Source organism: Agelaius phoeniceus, chromosome 1 (assembly GCF_051311805.1).
Source record: "Agelaius phoeniceus isolate bAgePho1 chromosome 1, bAgePho1.hap1, whole genome shotgun sequence".
In the NCBI taxonomy this organism is placed as follows: domain Eukaryota; kingdom Metazoa; phylum Chordata; class Aves; order Passeriformes; family Icteridae; genus Agelaius; species Agelaius phoeniceus.
In genome coordinates, this window is record NC_135265.1 from 58136831 (window position 1) to 58157820 (window position 20990).

Sequence of the window (20990 nt, forward strand, 5' to 3'; positions counted from 1 at the left end):
AAAACACACAACATGCATTACTCATACTTACCTTGCAGAAACATTGGTAAAGTGCATATATGATGATATGACTACACCTATCCTTCCTTTTCCTCCCTGTATTAGGAAAAAGGGAATCATAACTTATGCATTACATTATTTGGCATTATTATAATTAAGACCCATACTAAATACAATTTCAAGGCAAGAGATTCAGAGTCCTTTCTCATGTACCCTGGGTTGATGGAAAGGTGGAAATAATGGGTAGCAGCTTATCCGTTAATGTAAGCTGGCTGACATATGACATAAAAAACACTACGTAGGATTTCTATGTGCATGCCTGTCAAATCTTACCAATTAAGAGGAATCAACTGGGAAAAAAGAAAAAAATTGTATGAACTACTCTAGTTTTGTATTATTTTTTTAGTGATCATTCACAATTGCAGCATAGACAATGCTGCAATTCCCAGGATGAAATGCTATAATATACCTATTTTAGAAAGAATAGGCCTTTCTGGCATGTTTTCACATTTTTACCTCCCCAACACCTGAGATTTATAGTAACTGATTTTCTTTGGATAATTTCAAAAATGTTCTAAAGTATTTTTAAATAATTTACATGACAAATGCAGTAAAATTTAACATGCAGTAATTCACAGATTTCAAAATATTTTCAGTCTCTCAGCTGATAGTAGGTGGGTGTATCTATCTCTGTAGCTGAAAACATATATTAGCCAAAGGCATTAATCAAAAACATGCATTATCAGTTTGTATATGACTGTGTACCAAGAAATACTTTGCTCCCTTTTGTGCCAAGTATGGGCTGTTTTCCTGGCTGCATTCCTGCAACTAGTAAGATTTCAAATGCTTCATACAATAACATTCTGCCTGGAAGAATTTGGGACTGGAGACTACACAAACTGGATTTGAAGTTTCCATCCCATTATCACCATCATTTTGTTTAGAATAACATCTCCCAGTGAAACAGAGATAGGTTTGCATCAAGTGTCATGAGCGCAGCTATCAATCCAGTTCTGAATTCATTTTATCCAAATTTAACTAAGGTCTTTCTTTATTTCTGTTTATTGTGAGCAAGCAGGAGGAAGCAACACAGCACACTGGTAGCTTTACTCTAAGGCACTGCAATGATGCTGTCAATTAAAACCTTTCAAAAGAATCCAGAAGGTCCTTAATGACCTTATTTCCTACAACCACACACAGTCTACAGAGATGATGTGTGATACAGTACCTATCTTTTCCAGCAACAAAATTCATGAGTGTCACAGAACATGGAGAGTTTTCCATCAATCTGGAAAAACCTCAAGCTTCTACATACATTTACAGAAGTAACAGTGATCTTTGAAGGATGAAGTAACATCGGTTCATGCTATACCTGCAGCAAGGGCTAGGACATAAGTCATAAAAAAGAAATCTTTAACAAGCATGGAAGATCAATGGATTTCAGCTTATTTACATCAACAGAATATCTGGCACACTATTGCCAACACTGAAAACAGATCTAACTTTTTATTTTTTTAAACAAGAAGAGTAAAGAACTTTTTTTTTGAAAATGAATACAAACTCATCCACAGCACTTACTCTGCAATGGATCACCACCACATGTTGAGGATCATTGTCCAGCCAGGACTCCATAGCCTTGCAGATGGTGCACACCTTATCAAGAAGTGGAGCATGGAAATCAGGCCACCCCACATCCATAATCTGCAATTAAACAAGTAACATTTACGAGAGACACCTTGACTCTAGTATCACATACTAAAATCTGGATTCAAATAAATGTCATAGTTGAAAGTTTTCAAAACTTTTCCCATCTCAGATAATCATGTAATTCAATTGTCTTGGATTGCTTACAGGTCTCTAAAGGGGAAGAGGGAATTTTTGCTTTTTTAAGATACTAGTACTTTTATAAAAACAAATAAACAAAAAACTTCCTCCTCCCCCTCCTCACCCCATCCCAATCTCACCAACCACTTAGAAGTGACTGACAACATTTCTGAAGATCTTGATTTTTTTACATGATTTTTCATTTAGAATGTCTGGTATTTTATACCAGCAAATTCAAATAGAATTAGAGCAAATAATGATTTTTGATGGCTTTAATTTTATTTTCAATTTATTTCCTTCATGTGCAACATGATTAAGCATGTAAAAATTTTGTTCAGACTTTCTATTCACTACATAATACAGTTTACTAAGCCTATTTTTATTATATGCATAGTTACTAACAAAACATATGCAATACATACATATTATGCATTCAACATATGCCTAATATTAAAAAATCCATCCTTCATGATCAATAAAGCATGAAAAAAGTTAAACTTGAGAGAGGTTTTAGTACTTTCCTCAGGTAGCTTATCTCTGTAAATCTACTGCTGTAAATACACATCTGTGCCACTCTATCTGGCCTTATAACAGATGCTGAAGTGTACCTGCACGCCATTTCTTACAACAAACAAACACATGAATTAGTGAGAAGGAACAAGAGTCAGATGTCAATTATTATGAAATTCTCTATGACTTTATTGTGCAGAGAAGCAACTACTCAAAGATAGTACAAAAGGGAAGTCCTTATCTGAATCAAGTTCACTAGCTTCCGCTGACTGAATGTTACAGTATACAACTCCAATATCCTGTGACTGCACAAAATAAGTATACTTGAAGTAAAATTTGTATCACCCAACAGAAGTTTTTCAGAAGTCATAACAGGCTTATGGTCCTGCGTGTGACGTCTAAGAAAATAACAGGAATAGCTGTGTAAAACACAGATCTAACAGACACAAAACAGAACTTGAGAAAAAATAAAAAGGGATGCATGTGGGATGTTTTAGTATCTTCCAAAACTTCTTCTCTTACTCTGTATATCAATACTTGCATAGCTTCAGGGTTTATCAGGTGTTTTAAGTTGTATTTAACACTAGAAAGCTATGTTACTGAAGACAGTCGATACCTTTGGGTGAAGCTTGCCAAGGTCATATATCTTTTCAGAGAGGTTTAATACCTGTTCAGAAAGAAAGAAAAAGATATTAACCATCAATAGTCTATAATTTATGTAGTAAATAGATGTATTTGAAACATAAAAATTACCAGAAACTACAATGATATGGCTTAACATTTGACATTAGGTAGCACTAGCAAATGTATTTTAGATATTCAATTATTTTACAATGAAACTAAAGCTAAACTTAAATGCACATTTTGAAAAAGGACAATTAAATTCTACTACATCTTATTTATTTCACATGGCTTTGAGTCAGAGGTATACTGAGAGACCTGGCTACCGTGAAATATAATGATGACCATAAGAATTAACAATAAGAAGTCTGGGAGGGTGGTACACTTAAATATTTGAATTTGCATTCCTGACAAGTATTGGTCTATCAAAACTTTTCAGGGAAGATATGACATACCTATTTAACAAAACTTAGACTATGAGATCTTCCAACTCTTCTGTTAACCCACTAAATAGCAAGTTACCCTCTACTTACTGTTTACTTTACAGAGTAAATGAAAAGATAGACTGCAAAATGAACAAAAGAAAGCAGTGTATACAAGAATAATTGACTCTTTCATTAGGAAGTGCCTTAAATTAGTATCAATCAATAACAAAAAGTTGAAATACCATTACTCAAGAACTGAAACAATGCTAATGAGGCAGATTCTCCTTCACAGCGTGGCTATTTTACATGCCAAGTTATGTACAGATGACATAATCATTGAAAAAGTCTCATTAATTACACTGAAAGAATGGAATAAATAGGTCATAAACATGAGAAAGAGTAAATCTGAGGCAAGTCCCTTATATAGTTTAGTACTACCCAAGGACAATTTAAGAACCCTTTTCTAAAGTGTAACACTCTTCTAAAGTATTACCCTTTTGCATTAACCAGCACTCTCATCAGCTGTCTAAGCAAAGAACCAAAAACTGAACAGGTTAAAGCAACTACATCACTGTACTTATCCTTCCTGTAATACCAATAGTAAAACAGGAATTAAATTGTCTTCTATAAATGACACAAATTTTTTTGTAATTTTCTATTAGCTTTCCTATTTGGAAAACAAAGTAACAGAGAGGTGTAGTTCTCAATACTGAATACTTAAAATGACTGCTAAAGCTATATTAAGAAATCAATTACCTAAAATTTTCCACAGAAAAAGAAGGGGTGTTTGACAAAAACTTTTTTATTCATCTTTCTTATTGTATTTATATTTAAGAACAATTAAGAATTCCTATGTCAGGATACAGTCCTGTTCATTATGGGTATTTATAACTGCTGGGTCAGACACCAAACTCAAAGATGCTGTTGTACCCAAGTCCCCATAAAGCTACAGTGATCACATTGAGATACTCCAGGAATTCCAACAGCACAGAATAGAAACAAGAACGTGCAGGAACCAACATTTCGCATACAACAAAGCAAGACATCATAGAAGCCTTTGAAGAGAAGTATATGGTATAAATAGATGCCATTGTGTGTTGTTTTTGGCTGGGGTAGAGTTAATTTTCTTCACAGTATCTCATATGGGGCTGTGTTTTGGATTTTTATTGAAAATGGTGTTGATAAAACAGGGATGTTTTCATTATTGTTGAGCAGTGCTTACACAGTGTCAAGAGCTTTTCTTTTTCAAGAAATTTTTTTCTTTCCAAGAGCCTTCATACCACCCCACCAGTGAGTGGGCTGGGGATGCATAAGAAGCTGGGAAAGGACAGAGCCAAGACAGGTGATCTCAACAGACCAAAGGGATTTTCTATACAATATAACATGCTCAGCATATAAGCCAAAGCAAGGAGGGAGCAGTGACATTCAGAGTGGTGGTGTTTGGCTTACCAAGTCATCATTTTGGCTTATGAAGCCTGGCTGTCCTGAGGATGGTTGAACATCTGCCTGCCCATAGAAAGCAATTAATAATTCCTTGTCTTGCTTTGCTTGTGTGCAAAGCTTTTGCTTAACCTGTAAACTCATCCTATGTATTTTCTCACTTTTACTCTACTGATTCTCTCCCCCATTCCACTGGTGAGAAAGCAAGGAAGCAGCTGTGTGGGGCTAAATTACTGGTTGGGATTAAACCATAACACAGTGGAAGATTAACTGCATCCCTTTTGGTCCCTCTTTGGCATATCCTAGGTCTACTTACTTATATTTTGGTACAACAAAGAGGAGCATTAACTTCAGTTTCTAATTTTCATCTGTTGGAAAAGTCATGTTTCTTCTGGGAACCAAAGCCTATAGGGAATATGGTTTTTTAGGACATCAAAGCAGAGAAAGAATTCGCTGTAAACTATCAACAGACTTTAATCTCTGGTCTCAGACTGTCAAAGTATAATCCTCTACTGTTAAAGAAAATTAGATACTTAGGGGATTTTTTTCATATTCTTCATACCGAACAGGAATCAAACGGGAAACAATGTGTTCACTCCCTTCACTGTAGTGAAAGGAAAACAACTAGAAAAAAATGATAAATGCTGTAGTATATGTTCTGTTATCTGAGACCCTGACCCAATAGAAGAGTAGAATTGTTCCTATCACCTTCAGCAGGACTGCTGAGTTGTATACCATTTCACAGAGGTTTTGGGTTTTTTTTTCTTTGCTGATTCACATGTGCCTCTTGAGCAGGCTGAAGACGTATTCAAAACATGAGAAACAAAAGGTAGTTTAAAAACAAGCTCTCTGAATCTACAACCTGGATGTGCTTTGTCAGGTTATTTTGCAAATTTGCAGAAACACATTTGGAGTAGATGGCATAAAGCTTTCTTTTTATCAAGATGGCTGATTTCCAAAGTACCCAATAGAAAATAAATTAATAAATAGAACAGAACTAAAACAAAAAATAAAAAGAATCCCAACTTTGCAGGGGAAACTGACTACAATCCCTTTCAGAGGCAGAGACTACAATCCTTCTGAGACACTAAGGCAGAGACTACAATCCTTCTAAGACCACACTTACCATATATCAGATTTTTGTAATACAGTCAAGTATTAAGTGAGATTAAGTGTAGTGGAGAGACTACAAGCTTACACTGTTATTGCATGGAAATGGCCAGAGAACAGGTGAATTTGAACCTATAAAAGCTTTACACACAGGTCACCTTCACACTATTACTATCATGTGCCTTATAAGCTACCAGTGCCTGATGGAAGGGAAGCCAAGGGCAGCAAGGCAGCATGCTGAGGACTTCAGTCCATATCACAAGTTCAGTCTGGTTTATAATGCACCTATGGCATCTCAGTTTGTGAGAAGAAGATAATGTGTATAAATCATGAGTGGAATCTCTCCAGCAACTAATTTCTACTGTGAATGAAGTTCATGTTCCTGAAGTCATGGATTTAATTCTAACAATTAACACACAATACCTAAAAGGACAGTACAAGAAAAAAAGTAAATAAAATATTGGCCTTGTTTCAAATTCACCCTCATAGAACAAGCTGAGACAATACATGCCATGGCAGTAGCCAGTAAACAGCACAGGAGATTAACAGCTTTTTGTCAACATTTTTAAAAAAATCTGCACAGAGAGCTTACTATATATTTGTTTGATTTCCTGTAGAAAATTAAATGGCATGAAAAATGCACCTAAACAAGTTAATGAGGAAGAGCTGGACAGAACACAGCAACAGCAACTCTACTTTTAAATGTTGCCTTCACAAGTGAAGACATGACAGTGACATACTATCAGATACCCACCTGAGAACCCTGATGTAGCTCACTGCTACAAGCAAAGAACACACTCCTCATTGCAGGGTGAAATTATTCTTCATCATTTGACTATGTGTTATCACCACACCAACACAGAGACTGCAATGCCCCAGCAAAAAAAGTGTTTTCAATATCTAGCCACTTAAAACACTACTGAAAATCTTGAACTTGGCTTACAAGGCTGTAAAGATGGCCCAAAGAGTGAGTTTTAGTTTATAAATGTTTATGTGGACATAAAGTAGTCTTCCTGCATGACAAAGGAAGATGTGTCACAAAATGGCTGATCTTACACATACCAAGTAATTATCACCATGTTTGGATTTGAGCATTTGTGTTACTTCTTGTAGATTGTGGAGGTAAGTTTCCTCAGAACAGCCAGCAGGGAACGATACAGCAATAATCCGCTCTGTGATGTAAGTGAGATCAAGTTCAGAGCCTTCCTCCATAATGTGATCAAAGTCTGCACTTCTGGAAGAAATTAGATGTTGCAGTTTGAGCAACGTAGCCAAGAAGAAACATGGCATATTAATGAGAAGAAATTGCAACTTAGACTCCTACACCCAAGCATCAGATGTTTCCAATAATTTCATTACAAGTACAACTCACTAAATGCCTACAGAGCTCGAAGTATTCAGTTCAGAACACAAATGGAGTTCTTCACCAGAATTCTTCACATCAAAACTGCAGTGAAAAAATATCTGCAACCAATAATGTGGAAAATTAATACAATCAATTTGACAAATACTAGCACAACAAATTTGTTAGTCAAATAGAAATGTATAGGTACTTCTGTCTGTACACATCTCTCTGTAGAATTCTGTAAATGCTTTACAAATTGGAAGTTTGACCAGCAATCTGTAAAACACTGCAGATCTTGAAGCCTGCTCTGAGTAAAACTGAAGAGAATCTAAAACCAGTCCCCAAAATACAACAGACATGAATGTAATTAAAATAATTTCACTGGTTAGTCTACAAATACTTCTCTTTCTTTTCCAGGTGATGGAACTTTAACACAACTCCGTCCTTCTTAATGAAATATCAGAAGATCAGCTCAGTAAATATGTCTAGTTGTTCTCTCACGAAGGCATTGTAAAAATGGAACTTGCATAGCAGATCATATCTTGCAGAAGACTGAACTCACAGAAATCACAACCACAAATAACAAAGCCTAAGCCCACCGCCACACCACATAATGCTGCTACATAAATTTGAAAGAAATACTTGCCGTGATACTTTGTCACAACTGAAAGATGAGTTCTTCAAAACACTGCTGGAATTCTGGAACAAAGAAAGCAGAAAAATCAATCCAGAACCTTAACTTGCTGTCACTGATGTCAATGTTTCTACCTTTTTTCTTCATTTATGATTTGAAAGACTATAACAACAAGAGGATACAAGAGGATCATTGCCCTATGTTCTGAATGCAAACACTGTGGTTATGCCCAAGTTTTGTCTGACTTTCTACTACTTCTTCCATCTCACTACTGCCAGAAAAGTCTTTTGTGACATTTTTAGTGCTCTTCTTGGCATTAAGATTAGAGAAAACATAGCGGGCTTTGAGAAAATGCAAACTGAATTTTTGTATAAACCTGCAAAAGAAGTTCCTCTCCACTGATTTTCTTATGACAATATTGAAATATATACTTCTGTATCAGACTCCTGAGAATTTATTCCTGAGAATGTGTAGTAGTTTACTTTTGTAGTTCCATTTCTTCAGTAATAGTATGAATGAAAAAGTGTAAAAATATACTCCCACATGAACCATAGTAATAGAATTTGTCTCACCTAATTGTAGTAGCCTTAGATTTAAGCTCCAGTGTTATTATCATCCAAGCTCTGTATGTAACAGAGAGAAAGAGACATCTGGAGGGGGCAGTACCCCCTCCTTCTAGGACAGGTTTAAAAAGAAAAAAACTCTACAAAAAGACAGCTACAGCTACTGCTATACAAACATTAAATAAAAATAAATAATATTATTCAATTTACATTTAGACATTTCTATATATACTTTTTTAGCTTGTGTATATTTTGTTTTATGTACTTTTTAATTCATGTGTTTTGTATATTTTTTAATTTAGCACTTAGATACTGATATATTTTGATACAGAAAAACAGAAGTTCAATTTAGTATCATGCATCAGTAAATCAATAAGAGTACTTCCTCCTCTCCCTGCCGTGAATTCATGCTTATTATACAGACACATGCACATAAAAGCTTATTTATCAAGAGTTAGAGCTGAAAAACTGATAACCCTATCAATTTTGGCTATACACAAGTATTCCCAAACCAAATAAACTGTGTTTGAATGGAAGACGTCTTAGAACTTTCCATAAAATGATGCTGTGTATCAAAATCTGGGAATAGCTAAGACACATACAAGCATGAAAGTGGCACATTTCCTTTCAGAATTTCTCAAAGTTAACTGTTCTGGCAAATTTTAAAGCGCAACTGATGACATAAGGTGCACCTCATGTAAGTGTTTGGTCCCAGTTTCACTAGTTTCTGTCTTTACTTAGACAACAGAAGAGGAGGAAACTTCATGGTATTTTCAGCCTCTTTTTACCCAATCCCTTCTTAGAATTTTAAATGCTTTAGATAATATACCATGGGTGCCAAAACAAGTAAATAACTATAACTGAAATTTAAGACATAGCTTTTGGTGTATTTTGTTTTGGTTTTGTAAATAGTAATTAGAAGCAGGACTCTACACTTCCTTGGTTTCTGTTGGCGATAAATGTATCCATTGCTTAGAAGTACTTCTTCAATTTACTAAAAATTTGATGACTAAACTGTCATGTATCCTGAATAATCAGACACTTAAAACAGCTTCCTCTGGTAAGAAAGTTAGTGATAAAATCATTCTCTATTTCACACTGTTGTGCCAGATAAACTAGAATAAATCCTAGTAGCATTCAGTGTATAAGCATATGAACAATAACATAATGCAAACCACTAGCAAAAAAAAACCATTAGTGAGATATATATTTACTGTATGCATGCTGTGTCACTAAACCATCAGAATACAAGTTTCCCCCAACAGGATTCAGCAGCATAGGGCAGACCATCCTTAAAGGCAAATCATCTCCATCCAAGTGAAAACAAACAAACACTGTTTTCTGCTTGCTATACACTGGAGGGATAATGGCAAAAAATTTGACTAACCTTCGAAGACAGCAAATGCCATCTGGCATATCCCAGAATGGACAATTACACAGAAAATCTCACAAAACAAGGTATGATTTTCATTTCTTGACAACTAACAGCAGTAGAGAAGATGCAGGGCAATGAAAAACAGTGGTTCCATATGGAGTGTTTTAATCACACCTGGCTAAAAATTTAGAGTTGCAACTACAATAGATTTGGTGAAACTAGTGCTTGATATGTTGTGAGTAGGACAGACCACCCTGAGATTATTCTTCCATTAATTTCTCCCCATGATTCTTGTTCCCCTGCTTCCCTGGGAATGCCTGGCAATGCTGCCATAACCTGTACATCTGACAGTATAACCAGTCATATAAGAAACAGTTTTAAATAATAAGAAACAGTTTTAAATAAAGTAAACATCTTCTATTCACCTATTTATTCAGTTTTAAGCAATTTTGATATTCCAAACAATACCACATAGAAGTTGTCTCTTCATAAGCAAGTGCAAGGAACCATTTGGTCAAATTTACCTGCATTTGTATGAAGTAAGCAAGTAGAGGCAATAGCTTCTCAAAAACAACCACCTTCTCTCCAGTTACAGATTTGAATTAATAAGCAGATTCATTGCATCCAAGGTACTGTGTCATTGCCCTTTTCCAGAAAAAACTCAAGCCATACAACTCTCTCCTTTGACACAGTCTGTATTCCTTCTTTCACCGCCATTGGCTCCTGCACCTAGTACTGGACTCATCACAGAGCTTGTGATGCCAACTTTCTCAAAAATTAAGTCCTCAGACAAAACCATCTGTATTGGTTTTGCACAGCCTGGTTTTTGGTAGCAAGGGAGCCACAAAGATGGCTCCTGTGGGAAGCTGCTGGAAAAGTCACAGATTTTGCTCCTAGTCAGAGAAGAGGAGGAAATGAGAACATGTGAAGGAAAACAACATGGCAACACCAAGGTCAATGGAGAAGGAGGGGGAAGATGTGCTCCAGGTGCTGAGCCAAGATTCCTCTGCAGGCTGTGGTGAAGACCATGGTGAAGCAGGTTGTCCCCCTGCAGTCCATGGGGGATGTAGAGATCCACCCGCAGCCCATAGAGGAGTGGATCAGGCCACGTCGGAGCACGTGCCTGTCCTCCAGGCATGTGGATGCCTAGAGGAGGCTGTGATCCAGTGGAAGGCCCAGTGGAAAGAGAGGGTCCCTGCTTCCAGGCTGGAGCAGCCTGTCCTTGGAGGACTGCACCCCGTGGAATGAGAGACCCATGTCACAGCAGTTTTGGAAGGACTGTGCTCATTGGAGGGACTCACATTGCAGCAGGTGCAGAAGGCTGCTGCTCATGAGAGTGGACCCACATCAGAGAAGTTCACGGAGAACTGTCTCCCATGGGAGTGACCCACAGTCTCACAGGGGAAGGACTCTTCTCCCAGAGCAGCGGGAGAAAATCTCGGTTATGAACTGACCAAAATCTCCATGCCCTGTCTCCCTGCGCTGTTGGTGGGAAGGAGGGAGGGGCTGGGGGGAAATAGTGTTTTAAGGGCTTATTTTACATCTCTTTGTCTTACTCTAATTCTGTTAGTAATAAATTTCACTTTGCAACTTTAAGTTGAGCCTGTTTTGCCCTTGAAGTGTTTTCTCCCGCTCCTTATCTAAACTTGTGAAGCCTTCATCAACATTTTTTCCTTCTCTGCTCGCCTGTGGCAGGGGAGGGTGAGCAAGTGACTCTCATGGGTGCCAGGCATTGGGCCAGTGTCAAATCATGACACCATCCCAGAGTCCCTTACAACCACGACATGATACAGAAAGTAAGAAACAGTCACATATTTAATTCTGAATCATTTTCACCAGCTCACAATAGTATCTAGACATAAGTTTCCCAGTACAGCCTGCTATCAGTGCAAGTGTAGAAAGTGAGCCAAGCAGTCCAATTAAACTAAAGCACAGATTGAACAAAGTGGACTTTTGAGATCAGCCCTGTTTATTCACCTTCTTCTGACACCAAAGAGGGTGAATTTCTTAATGGATTTCCTGGCTTGCCTCAAATAGCAAGCTTGTGCTTGTCCCACACAGCAAACAGCACCTCATATCTTTATAATCTTACTTTAAGCCGTTTCACAGTTTCAGAGCAAAAACATGACAAAGATCATGTATAGGCCATCTCACACCATGTGGCACAGAGATGGCACTGAGACAACTTTTCCACAAGTCCAGAAATAGAAGGAATAAGAAATAACCTTTCTGCTAAATCTGCATCCCTTGTCCTATTCTGAAAGGCTTGAGAAGGCTCCTCAAAGAAATTGAGACAATCAAGTAAAAAATAATGCCTGCAAAAAAAAAGTATCTGTAAAAAAAATCATCTCAGCTAGATGATGATTTTCAACTTTTCCAAGAACAGAATAAGGTAACTTGGCTTACAGCCAGTAGGCTTACATACCTCATTAGGCTTACACAGTTCATAGGATAAAATCCTCTGTAATAGAGCTTCTGACACCAGAAAGATTATGAAAAGGACAAAGGATGAAAGTGTGGGAAATAGAAAGGTAAGAAGATTTCTAGAAAGCTGTAAAAGCAGGCCTTAGAAAGAACATACAAAAAACCACTTTTTTAACACAGTTGTTTATTCTTCAGACAACTTTAAGAAGGAACAAAAGCAGAATTTGAGTTAAACTATATGGGAAAATGTTTTGCCAAAAAATAGCTTATGAAAGGTATAGAGCAAAATCGAGTGTTACACTGGTGCTGGCTAGCTTTAATTGCTTCTTGCAGTGCAGATTTGCCTGTAGTACAACCAAAAACAAGTGTTTGGGGGACCTTAGCCAAGGCAGCAGGCTCAGACACCATATGCCTGTCCAACTTGAACCCAGAAAAGCCTTTTTCAACCTGTCTAATCCCATATATTACGATCCCTTGACCAAAAAACAATAGTAAGCCAGGTGAAGTTGCCAACTGGAGCATCTTGTAGTTAGTTGGGACATTTAGACTAAAGAACTTTCTAAAGTACCTTCTGAACCCCAAGAATTGAAGATTCTTAGTTCCTTAACAATAGGTTTCTGTCTTACATTTTTAGATAGCAATTGGTGAGACAATGATCCTCCAAAATACAATGTCACTCACAACTACTCTGCTTACAGAAACTCAAGCTTTTGGTGTAATTACTCAGTTGGGGTGGAATTTCTGGGGTTGAACAATATCCAAGACAATTACCAAAAGGATATTAGTTTATTTGTGGAGATAGGGCTAGCAAAGCATTCCATCATGCCTTGAATGTAGTCCATGCAGTATTAGACAAATTACTGTGCTAGCACCTAGTACTAAAACAGTCATTAAGAAAAAACATAGAGGAAGAAGATTCACCCATCAATATGAAGAAAATTGAAACAGTGATTTTAGGCCCTAGAAAGCTGTGAAAAGAATTTCAGCAGGTTTGCTTCTATCCCAACTTACTTCTGCCATGGCAGTGAAACAGTTAGATCGAGTTAGATGTTGGCTGATTAAACAAACCAATGCCACTTTTGCAATTAGCGATATGCTAATAGATGTCATCAGTGTTAGACATACTACCCTTCAAAATAGAGCAGCAATTGATTTTCTTTTACTGGCACATAGACATGGTTGTGAGGAATTTGAAGGATTGTGTTATATGAATCTGTCTGACCATTTTGAATCCATTTACAAAAGCATACAAAAGTTGAAAGATCTAACAGCTCGAATCAAAAAGACAGTAGATCACAGACAATTTGTTCAAAAGATAGAGCTTTACACCTTAGTTAAAGAAACTTTGTAAAATAGATTTTTATGTGTTATTAGTTTTAGTGGCAATACTAGTAATAGTACCTTATATACTTCAGTATGTGCAAAAAATGATAGACAAAACTATCAAAGAAGTTTTTATCGTACAAGAGAAAGATGTATGAAATAGAACCACAGAAAGTTCTCGAGATCTTAGAGAGATAGTAGATGCAAGTATAGACATAAATGAAGGCTTTAAATTAAGAACAAACGAGACTTATTAGAACAATAAATAGTAATTACTACCAGATTTGACTTCTACTCTTTGAATAGACCAGATTTTTTACAACATTAAAATTGCTGTAGTGTAAAATAGCAACACTTAAAACAAGCAAGAGAAGTGCCTCAAACAAGCAAAAAGAAATACGTATAATAATAGAGCTATGTAATGCAAGATAGTTAATAAACTGCAAAGTGAAGAAAGTTACTTTGTAGTTGTACCGAGAGAGGGAAATGTGGGAAGTAGTAAAGGTAAGATTTCCAGAAAGCTGTAAAAGCAGGCCTTAGAAACAGAAAGAACAGAAAACTTAACAGCTAGCTGCAGCTGCAAATTCTGAAAGTAGAAAAAGTTATAATAGTACAGCAAGCAAGGACATGAAACAATAGCTTGAGTTTTAGGCTTGGCTAAGATAGACCTTAAGACTGCAGGAAAGCAGTGCAAGCAATGCTATGCTTAGCAAGATAGTAGAAGGTTTTAAGCTTAATAATGGTGTATGGTGTATTGTTAATAGAAAGCATACTTGCAAGCATTGTGTGAAGCAGGTGTACATGTTCTTTTAGTGATTGGCTAGAACAATTGTCTATAAGCTTTAGCAATACGCTATTGGCTAGAAAGTTTTTTAAATGCTTTGTAACAAAAAAATCTTCAGCTGCTGCTGGCAGTATATGAGCTGTTGCCATCTTCCTATTGTCTTAACCATGTAATGAGGTGTATACTGCAATAAAGCTCAAGGATCATATCCCAGCAGTCCCATCCTGTTAGTGAAAAACCCCAACAGAAAAGGGAGTTCAGTTTTGCCCCAGACAAATCTGCATTTCTGCAGTACACTGAGTTACTACACAGCTCTGGAAAAGTAAGTAAATCAATGTTACCTACTAGTTTCCAATACCAAAGCAAAACTAGACCTGTGGGCCACACATGGGCTTAGAAATCCTGCGTGGGATTATGACTTGCCCCTTTTGAGACTAGAATCAAGGACAGACTAAGGAAGCTAAATGAAAAATCAAGCAGTTGCCTTTTCTAAGACCCAGTTGCTGGCTCTGAACTACAATACAATAGTATTAGTAGAAAGACATAGTATCTGCTTAAAAATTATCTCAGCAGAATATTAGAAAACCTGGTTTCAAGGACTGGGCCAATCTAAACAGCTGAGTCAGCTGTACATCAACCATATATATGTTCCTTTGAGGAACTGCACTACTGCAAACTCAGAGCTCCAAGATCTGGCATGCATTCACTAGCTCATCTGTTTCTCTCCTGGGCTCCCTCTTGAATGAAAGCATTGAGAGGCATAAGGATCGATGAGTAGAAACCAACTATCTGAAATATCAATCAATGACAAAGCTGTGACTTAAAGATATCAGGACATTTTGAAAGAATGACATGTATCTACTTCGAATATAAGTATTTTATTTGGCCCATTTTTAATGGTGCTATAAGCAACAGAGTATTTGATTAGCTAATCTGCATATAATTACATTGATTTTACACAGATTTTAATCATCTTATGAAACTTTTTTTTCTGTGTGATTGTTCACCATTCAAACAGCATAAATAAAAATACAAAGAGAGAGACTCATCAGCAAGATACCTGAATGCATTTGAACCAGATCTGTGATATATTTTCATTCCTCAAGCCATGGACAGGAATCAGAAGAAATTCTCCAACCTATTCCAAGGCACAGTGTAACAGTTCTATACACTCCAGCATACTGCAGAAAAAGGGCAATGAACTACATTGATTGTTGGACTGCTCACTATAATAATTCCTACTGACACAGTGAAACATGTTTGGATGTTTTGCATGAGAACCAGAACTTGCATAATCTTTTGGCTTCTGGCTTTAGAATGATTCCAAGTGCAGACAATATTCATGCTTTGTAAATAAAAATATCTCTGTGCTATTGTGTATCAATTCCTGTAGTAAATATAAATATTAATTTAAAATATTGTTTTAGTTGACTCCACAGAAGAGATTTATTTCTACTGCAAGCAGCTATTTGTTTGAGAGCAAATTTACTTTTGTTTTGTATACTGTGGTATAAAAATCCTGATCTGTTCCCCTGCATAGTGTGACAGCAGGAATCCAGACAGATGTGACCCTTGCAAATGGCAGTGTCCACAGAACTTATGAATCCCAGCTTGCTTTCTCTCTCTCTCTTAGCAGCTGGCAAAGCTGCTCCCATGATTCTTTCACAGGAGCTCCTACCACTTCAGCCAAAACTGCCACACTTCCCAAACAAGTTCACTGTAGGGCTTTGTAGTCCACCTCAATTTTTAAAATGTTTGTTGGGCCCTGGGATATAGAGTCCTACCTACCAATCTGCCAGGGCAAGAAGGAAAAACGAAAGCCTTCAGCGTGGATCTCCTGAGTTTCTCTCAGACCTAGTTAAGACGAAAATGATCAAAACTGAAGTAAAACTTTCACCACAAATTTAGACCACCTGTTAACTAACAGAAGATTATGTGCACACAATTCTTGAATAGAAAGTGACAGAATCATTTCTGCTAGCCTTTAGCTGAAACAGGAAGTTTGATTTATTTGTTTTAAATATGATAATATTAAGAATAAAATAACATTCCATGAGGAAGGCCTTTAAATGTAAGAAAAGGCACTTTTGATTTCCCTAGTAAGAATGTGCTATCCATGCCTCAGAGCTACCCTGAACACTAGAAAAAAGCTAACAAAATTTTGAATTCTAGGTAGTGTCACAACCGAGGCAAAACTGTCTTGGCTGATGTTTACATACCTTTCCTATAAAGCAGTAAGAGCTGACACTAGAAATATTCCATTAGCAGACACATTGCCAGAAAAAAGAAAGAGAGGTTTTCTTTCCTGGACCAGACGCCATGAAACAATATGCAAAGGAGAGAAGAGAAAGAAGAAGCAATTCCAGAGACAACAAACAGTTAAAGCAGTTTTTTCCAGTTTAGTTAATAAAAAAAAAGGAGAACAAGCACAGCACAAAATTAGAAGGAAGAGAACAGAAAGATGCATCTCCCATTAGCACCACACAGATGGGTTGTGTGCTGCAGTCACAGAACTAGACTTGCAAAAGCCTCATCCAAGCCTCATCTCATGGCTGCATCCAGCCCCACTGTCTGGGGACAGCATTCTGTGAATCACCCAGCCTCGCAGCTTTACATCTCCTCTCTTTTCCAAATATACATCTGTGTTTCAGATTGGGCCTTTCTTCTGCACGTCTATCCATGTCAACCTTTGCTCCTGGTCCATAGAAAGTAACTAATGACAATTTCAGGAAGCTCACTAATGGTCAAGTAATAATCAATGCAAAATACAATAAGACAAAAGGCACAGCTGAAAAAACATTTCTTGCTATTAAAGCTGCATTCAAAATGGCGGTGCACAAACTACTACATGTACAGAAAAAAAAGTCAAGAAACATATGATCGTGGCTTGTGTAACAATCAGTAGAAACAGAAACCAGTAGAAACTCTGAAGTATTCAGATGTAATACAAAGATGCTAAAAACTTCCAACTAGCAACTACAACAGAGAGTGATCTCACTACTTTGCTTCACATTTGTTTCACTATAAGCAGCTGTCAAAACCAATTATTCATATGCAAATAACTAAGAAGTATGCTCTTTTCTGATTTTTTAATTTTAGTCAATTTGTCTAGTTAAGGAGAACAGTGAACTGAAAGATGAAACTATCATGTCACTAGACATTTTAGCTGGTCTCAATATCAAATATATTCTATCAATTAGAAATAATTCTAATTTTACTGAAACAGAGTAGATAATAGCATAGATACAACACAGAGATACCCTTGGTTGTAGAAAAACATTTGTTGTCAGCCAAAGGAAATGAACTATACTGCTAATACAAACGTGACCTCTTTGAACATCTCCTGTCTACATAGGTAGTCAGGGATCAGAACTCTTCATGCCCTGCACAGAGTGGCACCAGCAGAAGCCTGCAGCACTGAACCATGGACAGCATCACAAAATAAATGCAATGCACAAAGGACTAATACTGTGAAACAGATGCTCATTTATTGCAATAGAGAGCTGGTCTGAAATTGAACAATAAATCGGTGAAGACCATGTGCATCTTGCAAGTCCTTTCTGCTGTCCCGTTTTAAATTTTAGCCTCATTTTTACAGTGGCAAATCAAACACCTGCATCACAGTTGCCTACTAGCAGATAGTTAACTATAGGCATCTCCCATAATTCATTTAGAAATCTACAAGATTTGACATCTCTGTTACATGATAACTCCAAAGGACTTTAAAAGTTTTCTTTTTTTGTCTTATTTATTTTAGAGAAATGGTGCTAAAAGTATACTTATAAGTGTTGTTAGTAATGAAATGGGCTGTACTTCCTATTTGCAGAAATTTCTACATCAATTAGACAACTGGGTTCTACTGTACTTCAATAAATGTCATTAATACTACTTTTTCCAGGAGTACTACAGCCATAGTAATAAAGGGTTGGGAAGTGGCACCTAAATTGTTTTTTAAATAACATGGCATAGCAACTGGAAAAAATATAAGCTAAAAGATCAATTCCATATTGAATACAATAGAAGAATTAATACTATTCTTGCTGAAAAAAAAATCTCTTGACTTTCTGAATGTGTCTAAATACAATTGAGTCTATGAAGACTATAATATTTCCCTTTATTTCTCCCATGTTTGATTTAAAAACAAGGGATGCAGAGGTCATGTCATTGTTTCTGAAAAAACTCAGTGGTGGAAAAAAACACTAATGGTCCTAATCAGAAGTTAATTTCACACCATACAGAAACCAAAGTGCATACTTTGAAAATGGCTAGCAACAAATGCTGTATGAAGATGTGATACAAATAAGCAGCCACAAGCAGGAAAATAAATCAGGCCAAGTAAAAGAAAAAATAATAAATAAAACAGAATTATTTACACTTCTGCTTATATGATTTTTAACCGTCTCAGAGTTATTAGCCTGTAAAAGGGAAAAGTTACACAAACTATTTCTCCAGATAGCTTAAGTACATTTTAAGAAATTCCCTCCTAATGGCATATATATACATATACACACATACACAAAAAAAATCATTCAGAAGTACATATTCATTCTACAGTATTAATAAGCTAACTACCTTTCAAATAGATATGGAAAATTAATTAGTTTTGCATTATCGTCCTGCATATTCAAGTCTATATGACAGTACTCAGCTACTGAGAGTGTTTATTCCAAGGTACAAGATCTATGGAGATGTACATTGCTAACCACTTATTCCCTTTTGCATTTTCACCCAATCTCTCATTTTCATGCTTTTTCATGAGAAAAGACACTTGAGTGGACATTAATGAAGTTAACTGCTGAGATTTTCTATAAGTACTGGAAAAAAAAAATCTTCTCAAGGCTTAAAAACATGCTAAATTGTATCAATGGAGGCTTAAAACAAACCTTTCAAAAGGAAAGAGCCAATTCATTACTACAAAAAGTTTAATATTAGCAGTGGTACAACTAAAAATTGGTCTCCAAATCCTGCTGTGGGAAAGATGTTTTGAACTAGAGAGGCAGTTTCATAACTGTCAACTTTTTTTGCTCACTAAAGTCCAGACACACAGTAGTTACAAATGTCAACTGGAAAGAGCTATAGGTTTTCAGTGTATATAAATTACAACACCTTCAAAACCTTGCTTAGTTAAATGAACCACACACAGTTTACCAGGGCATACATCCCACATCAACCATAATGCTTACAATGTGAGACTGGTTCATGGTTAATCCATGAGAATAGGCTTTGCATTTCTTTGATTTTATTACTTAAAATTTTGACTTGCCTTATCAGCTATCAAATCTCCACAGTGTTGCAAGTACAAATCTGTCAGTCAGAAGAACTAACATACAGACTGATCACTGCTGTTAATTCAACCCATGAACACTATTGTTTGAATCTTCCAGGTTCTTCTCAGCAGAAGACAAACAACTGAATAACTATAACTTCAGTTACTATTATTTCATTCTTAGCACATCCACTGCTACCTAGGAAAATACACAGACTCAAATAGAAAAAGACAAAACACACAAAATACAGTTTTTGGATTCACTTGGAAATCTCTGTACAAAGAGACTTCATGAGGTGCACAAGCAAAGCACTTGGGAAAACACACTACTCACTTTGGCCCTTCACCAGAAAGTTCATACATAGCTGAACTCAGCACCCACTCTTCCAACACAAGCCTATTTGTGTAATTGCATATAGAGACATAAATGAGGCTTACACCTAATGTGTGCCAGTTAAAAGGGGTTTTGTCCGTGTATTTCTCAGTCTGGCATTGGATTGGTGTAGTCTGCAAGTTTTCTAGGATAGCTGTAAGGTGAAATATGGAATAAGAAGCAAGAAGCTCTTCTTCTCTTTCGTTTTTAATGTTTTGAATTTGCTCTCCAGTTTGTCAAGCTTCTACTGAAATATCTATATTCTCTCACACTGCTAGATGCAATAGCTCTCTCCACTTTAGTAATGAGGAAACACAGAGTGCTAAAAGCACAGGGTTTGACATAACTATCTCAGCTTGCAGGATCACACTTTTCCTTTTTTGTTCTGACTTAAGGGGAAGACTGTTGAAATGAGTTGTGCTGAAAGAACCATCTCAGGTAAACAGATGTGTTTGTATACACATGGAGTGTCTGTATGCATGTATGTAATAAGGGATTACACTCAAGCCTTCATACGCTCCCTTCACAGCTTTAAAATTGTTGCCCCAAGCCAAACATTGCTATTCCTGCTGCCTATTCATCAGCTCTAGGACTAAAATTACAAATAAACTCCTTGACTGGCTAACTTCTGTGGTACATTTTTTCAAGATGTAAACAATCCAGCTTCAAGTCTCTGACTGAACACATATGACGAGATGCTTTGAAAGTATATTCTAATATCCAAGGTAAATATCTTAACCAAGACTATCAGCCCCATTGAGATTGAAGACTTAAACTTCAAATTCCTAAAGTTTTAGTGAAGGCTTGACATTTCCTTTGAAACTTCAACATTATTTACTACACCTTCATGGGGTGACCATTCTAACCACTCTAAGAGATAGCTGTGCCAACTATAAATCTTTCTGGTTTTAAGTGCTAAAAAAAACCAAAAAGGAAGGGATCACACAATAAATCTATGGCACATCCAAGTGAA

General features: G+C 36.6%; 1 protein-coding gene across 10 annotated transcripts in view; it reads right to left on the reverse strand.

Moving 5' to 3' along the window:
* TNS3 (tensin 3) overlaps positions 1–20990 on the reverse strand; it is a 204965-nt gene that overhangs the window by 111789 nt on the left and 72186 nt on the right. For 3 of the 10 annotated variants that reach the window (XM_077179503.1, XM_077179501.1, XM_077179511.1), the window contains 5 exons: positions 7922–7974; positions 6993–7164; positions 2951–3001; positions 1579–1701; positions 32–96 (listed from right to left, as the gene is read on the reverse strand). In XM_077179503.1, coding sequence (XP_077035618.1) covers positions 32–96; positions 1579–1701; positions 2951–3001; positions 6993–7142 — 389 coding nt within the window. In that variant the 5' untranslated portion in view covers positions 7143–7164; positions 7922–7974. Of the gene's footprint in view, positions 1–31; positions 97–1578; positions 1702–2950; positions 3002–6992; positions 7268–7302; positions 7975–20990 lie in introns of those variants that run through there. The other 7 variants (XR_013182632.1, XM_077179468.1, XM_077179485.1 and 4 more) reach the window with 5 other exon arrangements.